Source organism: Oryzias melastigma, linkage group LG14 (assembly GCF_002922805.2).
Source record: "Oryzias melastigma strain HK-1 linkage group LG14, ASM292280v2, whole genome shotgun sequence".
Lineage (NCBI taxonomy): Eukaryota > Metazoa > Chordata > Actinopteri > Beloniformes > Adrianichthyidae > Oryzias > Oryzias melastigma.
In genome coordinates this window covers 5,625,461-5,635,016 of record NC_050525.1, presented here as the reverse complement: position 1 = coordinate 5,635,016, position 9,556 = coordinate 5,625,461, and the positions used below count along the sequence as shown (strand labels likewise).

Genomic DNA, 9,556 nt, shown 5'->3' with positions numbered 1-9,556 from the left:
TCTGTCAGTTTTGTATGTTCACTGCAGTATGTCGGTTCACTTCATCTTTGAATTTGGTTTTTAAATAAATTGATAACAATATTGCAAGCTCTGATTTTTTTTTTAAGCATTTAAACTCACCACAGCTGACACCCACTCTTGGAAAGGACATGAAGCCAAAACTAAACATTAGCTTCCGGAACAGTTGGATTCATGTGTCCACATAAAATTTACCAGAGATACAACCTAAAGTCCATTAGAGTTAGGACCGTTCTACGTCTCCTACACCTTTCCTTTCATTCTTCCTGACACTCTTTCATCACACGTCATACTGGAGGCTGACATTTTTTCTGGAAATCCCGTGGGATTGGAAGTCCTCTCTGCCATTAATCACAAGATCGGATAAAATTCCTGCAGGATGTGAGCCGGAACCAACCACTAAGATGCGATGAGAAAAAAGTAAAGGCTGAGCCATTTTATAGTGTTCTGACTAGGATGCAAAAAAAAAAAAACTACATTACCCAGAAGCCATCAGTGTTCACGGTTCAATTTTTAAAGAATTATGTCTATAGTTAGTTTCAAGTTTTCATTTTAATTTGTGCATGTGTAAATTTGGATTTTGCATTTTTCGTAATTATTGTATTTGTACACGAAGTTACAAATCAGGAATGTGCATGCACAACTCCAAAGTTATGCATAAATCAAGAATTTTGCACGCACAAATCAGGGTGAGTTTATTTTCTCTCCATAAAAAACAGCATCATCATAACTAAAAGACCACGGAGAGCGCTTTGAAAAAGATCAAAATATAAATGTTCTCTAGAAGCAGACTATTTGCGATGCAAAGTGACATGTTGTCATGGTAACAGCTACAGAGTCGGTACCTGACTGGTGTATAAGGATTCACCAGCGGAGGAAAATGGTGTACATGCTGATCACTGTGTAAAATTATTATTATGATTATATATTATTATGATCTCTAAAATCTCAAACATTTGTAATAATGTTGGATCTATAATTGCTAAAGTAGCATTCACAATGTTATGTTTCTTTTGCCATGTTTATTTTATAAACTCATTTAAGATCACTTTCAGACAGACTTGCTTTTAAACCTAAAAAAATTGAACATTTGAAGCTAAAAATAATAGTTTACTTTAAAATAGAAAAAAGTTTTGGACATTTTTTGGCCAAACACCAATATTTGTTTTATTTGGGTTTCAAGTAATACTGACCCCAATAGCTCTATAGGTTTGTATATGAATAAATGAAGTTGAAAAAAACGTTTTCAATGTGTAGTTTGGGTGGGTGAGAAACGGGACAGTTATATTAACTACATTTCCCATAAGGCTTTGAGGCAGACGCACGTAGGTGTTTCCGGTGTCTTATAACATTTTACTTCCTTCCACACAGAGCGAGGCGAACGAACCGAAAAAGAAAACCAGGTTTTTCCACATTGTGCTCAGAAATCCCGGTTTGAGTCGGCGGGCCGTCTGTCGGATGACCCGCGGCATGTGCTGAGAGCGGAAGAGGCCCGGAGAGTCGTTACAAACACCGACCACCGCGCGAAGGCTTCCGAAGAAAGTTTGGTCGCGGGCCTGTAAACAACATGTCCTCCGCCTCGCAGTCTTCGTCCCGACGGCAGTGGTGCTACCTCTGTGATCTACCTAAGATGCCGTGGGCCATGCTGTGGGAGTTCAGCGAGGCGGTGTGCCGGGGCTGCGTCAACTACGACGGCGCGGACCGGATAGAGCTGCTCATCGAGACGGCCCGGCAGCTGAAGAGCACGCACGGGGTTCTGGACGGTCGGTCCCCGGGTCCGCCGCAGAGCAAACCCAGCTCCGCGGGGCCGGCCGAGGCGGGGCGGCAGCACGGGGAGCGCGCAGACAGGGCTCGGGGGGATTACGGGGTGTCTTCCCGCCTCCCGAACGGCCTGCATAGAGCTGAGGACGTGGCTCTGTCGGAGGGGAGCCGCCAGAGCCCGAACACCCGCCGGGCTGTGAGCGGGGCGGTCCCCGGCCTCCACAGCACCATCTCTCATGCCTTAATAACCCAGGGGCTGGTGGCGTCCCCGCACGGGATTCTAGCCCCTCTGTCAGGCTCCAGGGCGGGGGCCACACCTATAGCGGTGTCAGCTGCCCCCCTGATGGGGGATGCTGGCAGAAGACAGGCTGTGTCTCTGGGTGTGGGGGCCAGCACCTCTGCTCTGGTGGGCATCGATCCAGCAGTGTGGAGGAACAGCGAGTTGATGGCTGAGATGAACGAGGTGGCCCGGAGCCGGATAGAGGGCTGGCCGAACCGGCCCAAAGCGGTGCGGGACGTGCTCGTGGCCCTGAGCAACTGCATTCCCTTCAACGTGCGCTTCAGGAAAGACCACAGCCTGGTGGGTCGAGTTCTGGCCTTCGACGCCACCAACACTCCAGAGGTGGAGTTGAAGGTGTTTGTGGAATACCCCGTCAGCCAGGGCATCTTCTTTTTGGGGATTCCAGACCTGGTCCGGCAGATGTTCCGTGATTCGGCCAAAGATGCTGGCAAAGCGGTGAACTCTGGGCTGCGCTATGTGGAGTATGAGAAGAGGCAGGGCTCAGGGGACTGGCGCGGGCTGTCGGAGTTGCTGAATGATGGCGTGCGGATGTTTAAAGAGCCCCCCATCCCTGAGGTTCTGCCCCAGCCAGACGCAATCCTGCCTATGGGAGCAGCTGGACGCCCCGGTCCAGCAAAGGGCACAACCCGGCGCCGGAAGGCCTCCCCGGGTTCAGAGAACGGGGAGAGTGAAGGGAGAGGTGACCACTCAGGAAGGGAGCCCTGGCCCAGAGCTGGATACACAGCCGTCGACCCTCTACAAGGCATGGGGGCCCCACAGGAGGGCCCGCAACGTCTCCACAGCCAGCCCTCCCCCATTTCAGCCCTCATGGGGGTCACGGACAGCCTGAGCTCCGGTCAGGTATCCAGAGATGGCAACAGCATGTCCACAGCTCACTCCTCCGCCGCTGGCCGCTCCACCAGCAGCAGTCCATCAACCGCCTCCACCTCAGTCTCCCAGCCGGCCATGGGCCAGGGCTTGAGCGCGGGGGGGCCCAGCAGCAACGCCGCCACGGGGGAGTCCGTAAGCGGCACACAGGGGGCGCTGCTCTGCTGCACTCTCTGCAGGGAGCGCCTGGAGGATACCCATTTTGTCCAGTGTCCCTCTGTCCCGCACCACAAGTTCTGCTTCCCCTGCACCCGAGGGTTCATCCGCAGCCAGGGTCAAGGCGGGGAGGTGTACTGCCCCAGTGGAGAGCGCTGCCCCCTGGCTGGATCCACCGTGCCTTGGGCTTTCATGCAGGGGGAGATCTCCACCATCCTGGCTGGAGAAGGAGACGTGACGGTGAAGAAGGAGAGCGATCCCTGATGTCTCCACCCTGCTGTTATGAATGGTAAGAAAGCAGCGTTGTTTACAAGACCCATTGAGGAAAAAAAACAGAAAAAAACATGAGGGGAAGGTTCTTTTATTTTAGAAAAACAGTAGTTGTAAACAGTTAATTTTACCTGATGGTTTGTGGATAAAAAGCTGGGCCGCAACGATTCGTTGACTAATCGACTATTAAATTAGTTGTTACTTTATATTATATGGCAGGGGTGTCAAACTCAATCGCACAGGGGACCAAAATCCAAATACACTTTAGGTCAATGCTTTAAGCTGAATTTGGCTGCTGAAGATGCTAAAATTGGTAGCTAAAAACGCTGAAGCTGCCGATTGCTGAAAATGTTGAAGCTGATAGCCAACTAAAATTTTAGCTAAAGGCCAAATTAACCTAAAAACTAAAACTTAGGTTAGCCAAAACAGCTAGCATGTAGCTGAAAAATTAGCTAAACTTCAAAATAGCCTTAAAAAAACCCCAAAATAATCCAAAAAGTTAGTAGGATGTCAATTTTTAAAACTTTAAAGCCACAACTTTTAAACATAATCATGAATATTTATATGAATTAATTTTTAATATATCAGGGATATTATTCCAGAATAAATTAATTTAAAACATTAAATAACTTTAATTATTTCACTCTCCATTAAAATATATATGTTTTAAATTATACAAGATAAAAAGAAGCCAAAGATAACATCTGGCTATTACTAAGAATAAAATAAAATGATCAAGAGGGTCGGATCTGGCCCCCGGGCCTTGACACGTGATATATATCATCATAAATTACCTTTGGAATACAAAAAAATATATTTGTGGAATATTGGTTATTTTTCATTAGTTTTTTCATACTTAGAAATAAAACGACTCGATTCCTGAGGCTCCGCCTGCCGCTGCTTGTGGGTGCCGCCCATTTCATGATGTCATCCTAGAGCTAGCTGTCTTTATTTCTCCCCTGAAAATAAACATCCAAATTTTTTTCAAAGATGGATGCATATAACTTATATCTGCCTTAGAAGGCCCGACCATCGCCGCACTGCTTCACAACACAAATACACTCGGCGTCTGCACGATTGTGCCCGACCGGGACGGGGGTGTCTTAAAGGAGTGCCATATCTAAAGTAACAAACGCATGTTTGAGCAGGAATTTATTGAAGACTGGACACAATGGAAGATATACGGTATTGCTGATCACTGCTAGTTCCATGGAGAAATTGGGTGTTGGTGTTGGACTGGGGGCGGAGCTGTCAGAGCAGACTCTTCCTGAAAGGGGCGGTCTCTCTCTAACGTCAGATTGTGAAGACCTGCTCGTTTTCGTGGGTATGGGAGGGTCTGCTGCTGCTGCAGAAATGCATGAATTTTGGGGTCCTTTATAGTGAGAAATGAACACTATAATGCACTGAAAAGCTGAAAAAGTTGTTTTTTCATGTTATGACCCCTTTAATAGAAATCCTTTAGTGTCTGGAAGCTGTGAAGCTAACAAATAGGAGGATTTTTGAAGATTTCTTCTGGACAGCATCAGGAGTCAGGAAAGGTTCCCTCCTTCAGGGATGTTTCTGGTTCTGCTGTAATCCCAGGATGACATGTTCAGATGGGGGGTGGGCATGTATGGATAGTGGGGGGACCCCCCCCCATGTTTCGTCTTAGCTGCAGGATTAACTTGTAAGCAGATTTTTGTAGACTCTCCGTCGCTCCTGACGCTCCCTCTCTGTCCTCTGCAGTGCAGGGGTCACTCTGAAAGCACTTCCCTTTGATCCGGAGCATCCCACGTGTGCGCCTCGCAGAGCACGGCAACGCTGAAAACCCCGGAGGACGAAGACGACACCCAAACCAGTTACTACAGACACAGGACGACCCGTCTGGGGCGGGTCCAGGCCCGGCCCAGCTTCTAGCAGAACCCCCATCTTTGTCCAGGATTGAAAGCACACGTTTGTTTGACAATCTGTTTTCCTGTTCTGTTCTTGCTCTAAACATTGTATTCTTCACAGAACACTGACCGTTTAAAAGAACCAGCGCTCACACAGATGCCAAGGAAACGGAAAAAAAAAAGTCAAGATTTTCAGTGTTTGTCAAAATGTGAATTTACTTTCAATATGGCTTTGTAATTTCTATTTTTGATACAAATTGTTTTGTATTTGTTTATAGAAGACCAAAGATGGCTTCATGCTGTGTTTGCTACATTCACTGGTAACCTTGGCATCAGACGCTGATTAGTTAACCTCAAGGCGCTGAACTTGTTTTTAATCTGTTGTAAGTCAGTTAGCATCAGAGCGGCGAGCCCACTCACCGATCTGACAGGATCCTATCTACAATAAAGGACAGAAGCCCGGCTCCGCTGTGACTGCACTAAAACTTTATTTAGAGAACAAACAGTTGTCCAACAGCACCACGCATCTCCAGAAGAAGCGAAGCCCCGCCCACAGACAGCAGAAACCCTCTAGTATCAGTGGTATGAATCCTCTTAAACGTGTGATTATACATATAGACATGTTGAAGTGTGTGTGGGGGGGGGGTCAGATGGGACACCAGCCATGTCCCAGTGCCTCTTTGGCTCCCGTCAGGGTCTCCCGCTTCACACACTTCCAGTAGCCTGATATCCCACTCTGCGGCTGCACCTGAAGGCAGCAGACAGGAAGTCAGTGTGTGAGCGGCCGGTCACCTGCTGCAGCAGAACGCTTTAAACCAACGTCATTAGCTGCGTTTCCATTTACTCTGAAATTGCGCATATTGGATAATAAATTCTCTTTATGGAAACACAACGATTAAAAAAAAAAAGTTTTGCGCTCGGAGGAGGTGGTTTTTGGGGTGCATTGAAATAGACTTAAAATTAATCAATTTGAACCGATCTAACAATATGTTCTCATCCATCACCACCTTTTAGTGACTTATCCTGTGAGTTGGTTTGTGTTTATTCACATGTACTGGAACCTGTGTCATTGCAAAATTGTTTTTTCAACATTTCTAGAATTTAGATAAAGTTTTGCGCACGTGTGTAATGGAAACACAGCTAATCTGGTTTATAGTGAACTAACAGCACAGACTTAGCAGGACTCAAAACCCTTTCTTTAGAAAATGTGCTAAATAACTATCGTTTTGTGTTTTGCTTAAAAGAGAAAAATACTTTGCAAGTACATTAGGCAAATACTTGTAAGAAATGATCCCTTAAGTCATTTTCCCTCAATGGAATGATTTCTGGAAATCCGACAAAGATTCAAACAGTTTCTGCGGTTGAAGAAGGAAACAAAGCCTGAATCCTCCACAGAAAGCTGTTATGATGAATGAAGACATACCAAACACCCGGAAGGGCGTGTCCCAGCACGGTCTTCATTACTGGGTGTGTGAGGCTACTGTCATACATCAATGTGCTTCTGCGTGTTCACACAGGCTTTGACAAAGCTCACCTGACAGGTATGTGACTCATTCACTCTTTGAAACTGTGTGGGTGGGGGTGTTGAGCCCAGCAGGGGGCGCTCACCTTCAGGCCCCGCAGCACCCTGTCCGTCATCACCCCCATGAACTCCTTGTGGCTCAGGCAGTTGTCTCCGTCCATGTCGAAGAGCTTGAAGACGGTGTCCAGCACGCTCTCCGACAGCTCGTGGCCCGTGGCGATCTTCACGGCCCGCCGAAACTGAGCTGCGGTTGAAACAGTAAACTCCAGTTAACCTCCTGGCGGTGGGGGGAGAGGAAACACTGGCAGCTGTGGCGGGGGAGGTTACCCATGCCCACAGGACGGTTGGCCCCGGTGACCATCTTCATGGAGAAGACGAAATCCTCCAGGTTGTTGCTGAACAGGCAGAAGGCTTTGAACTCCTCAAAGGTGATGCTCTGGGAGAGAAGGTTCAGAGGGCGTCAAGGGGGGGGTCCACGTTAGAAAGTAGGGCTGGGTATCGATAATTTACAGAAACTACAAGACGATTTGCAATCATGTGGATCAATTTGATGCAGATATTTTTCAATTCTTTCGATCCACTCAATTCAAACTTGAGCTTACACATTTGTTTAGAAATACACTAATATATGTTTTAAATCTATTTATATTAATCAGATCCAGTTCACATACTGTAAATGTATCAGTGAAATAATGAGATTGTTAATATCATCCAGTGTTACATGGATTCTCTAAAGGAGAAGTTCTAACTAAAATGTTCAGATCATTAACATTGGAAACATTGTTCTGCTTCTCCTGGAGGACGTTTCAGTTTGACCACTAGGTGGAGCTCCAGGTATAGCATGTGTTAAAGTCAAGGCCCGGGGGCCGGATCCGGCCCTCCACATCATTTTATTTCATTGTTATTAATGGGCCGATGTTATCTTGCACTTATTTGTAACTTGCATAATTTTGACAAAATATATTTTTATGGAGAGTAAAATATTGAAAGTTATTTAATGTTCTAAATTTATCTGGAATAATATTCCTGCATTTTTATCATTTATAATTATGTTAAAAAGTTACAGTTTTAAAGTTTTAAAAATTGACATTCTGCCGGCTTTATGGACTATTTTGGCATTTTCTAAGATTTTTAAGGCTGTTTTGGAGTTTAGCTAATATTTCATCTACAAGCAAATAATTTTTGATAATTTAGTTTTTTTTTTTTTTTAAATAGGCGGTTTTGGAGTTAGGCTAATATTTACATGCTAGCTATTTTTGTTAATTTTGTTTTTTTTTCTGTTTTGAAGTTTAGCTATTTTTTCAGCTACATGTGGGCTTTTAGGCTAATTTGGCATTTAGCTAAGATTTAAGCTATCAGCTTCAGTGATTTCAGCTATAAATTTCAGCATCTTCCGCGGCAAAATTCAACTTACAGCATTCACACGAGCATTATCACAAGTAACCCTATATCTAGTTCATGAATATGTTAGAAAGTTATGTTTTTAAAATTTTAAGTATTTAGTTTTAGAGTGTGCAGTACATGTTTATCCTGTTCGGCCCGCGACCTAAGGTGTGTTTTGGATTTTGGCCCCTTGTGTGATTGAGTTTGACACCCCTGCCCTACATCATTACGCCATATTCCAGAAGAATAAGAATAAAGTATGAGCAAAAAGCCATGTTTTAGATCACAAATAGTTTCTTTAAAAATACTTCCTTAAAAGAGTTTGGAAAATGTATGCCTGTGAGTTTATTAAGATGATTTATTTAGACAGCAATGTAAGTTTAGGTTGACTGAGCGTTAGCATTAGCCATCCTATGGGAAATTACAGTAAACGTTAGCATCAAGCTAGCAAACATTAGCTTTATGTACTAAATCTATATTTTTGTGAATCGATTATTGATCTGTTAAGCTTCAATTGATTCAAATAGATTAAGCACTTATCAACCCAGCCCTACTAGAAATCATGGAGGAAAGAGGTGTGTGTGTAGGGGTCCTTGTACCTGACCAGCAGGAATTTTCTTCCTCATGTTTTCCCAGTAGATCTCATTGTCTTCTTCATTGGTGTAGTGGAGCAGCCACTCTGCAAAGTCCTCTCTTCTCATGGTGTCCATGCCCTTGGAGAACTGCAGGAACTCCATCTCCTGGACCTCCGCCTGCAGGTCCTCCATGAACCTTCTCAGGACAGTGACTGGTTAGTTTAGGTTTAAGCTGGATCTCCATTCACTGCCATAAACAACATCCTAAGGAAATTGTCAATCATCAGCTTTATTACTGTCAGTACCAAACTACGGACAGGTGAGCATGCTCCACCCCTTTTTACATAGAAACCGGGCCGGTCCTGGGCTGCATGGTGCTCTAGGTGAAACGTGATTTCTTATTTAATTTTAATTCTCAACAAATAAATAATAATCACTTAAAATGTTTTTAGCATAACATTTCTCCCTAGCCAGGACGCAAACCCCCGACCTCTACAATGGAAGGTGCCAACTAACCACCACACTAACATTTGGTATGGGTCTCTTATCATGGTAGATCTTTTGAAAGCTGTCTCCGGTGTTTCAGGTTTAAACATTTCTGTTGTTAAGAGGAGAAAGAAAAAAAAAAAACTAGATTGCCAGTTAAATTCTTCTTTTCTGACAAAAAAAATTAGAGTATTTTTTTAACAAAAAAGGAGAGGGGGATGATTTTCCAAGTAATTGAATGTAAATTAAACAGACAAATCTCTTCTTTTAATCATTTCTTTCTCCTCTTACTTTCTTTTTTGACCTTAAACATGTCACTGAGGGCTTGTTCAGCTGCTTTTTCATC

General features: G+C 44.6%; 3 protein-coding genes across 3 annotated transcripts in view; 2 read left to right on the top strand and 1 right to left on the bottom strand.

Moving 5' to 3' along the window:
- Nucleotides 1-81, top strand: part of hnrnpl (heterogeneous nuclear ribonucleoprotein L) — a gene marked incomplete in the record, with an annotated part of 17,147 nt that extends 17,066 nt beyond the window's left edge. Inside the window, 1 exon segment of the mRNA XM_024260624.2 lies at nt 1-81.
- Nucleotides 82-1,332: 1,251 nt separating this feature from the next.
- On the top strand, nt 1,333-5,707 carry irf2bp1 (interferon regulatory factor 2 binding protein 1). The gene is made up of 2 exons (XM_024260607.2): nt 1,333-3,392; nt 5,099-5,707. The coding sequence occupies exon 1, from the start codon at nt 1,586-1,588 to the stop codon at nt 3,365-3,367; it is 1,782 nt and encodes a 593-aa protein (XP_024116375.1). The 5' UTR covers nt 1,333-1,585; the 3' UTR covers nt 3,368-3,392; nt 5,099-5,707.
- Nucleotide 5,708: 1 nt separating this feature from the next.
- Nucleotides 5,709-9,556, bottom strand: part of micu2 (mitochondrial calcium uptake 2) — a 10,563-nt gene continuing 6,715 nt past the window's right edge. The window contains exons 9-12 of the mRNA XM_024260609.2: nt 8,749-8,920; nt 7,094-7,202; nt 6,853-7,010; nt 5,709-5,992 (exon numbers count right to left, since the gene is read on the bottom strand). Of these exons, the coding sequence (XP_024116377.1) occupies nt 5,891-5,992; nt 6,853-7,010; nt 7,094-7,202; nt 8,749-8,920 (541 nt within the window). The 3' untranslated portion in view covers nt 5,709-5,890. The remainder of the gene's footprint in view (nt 5,993-6,852; nt 7,011-7,093; nt 7,203-8,748; nt 8,921-9,556) is intronic.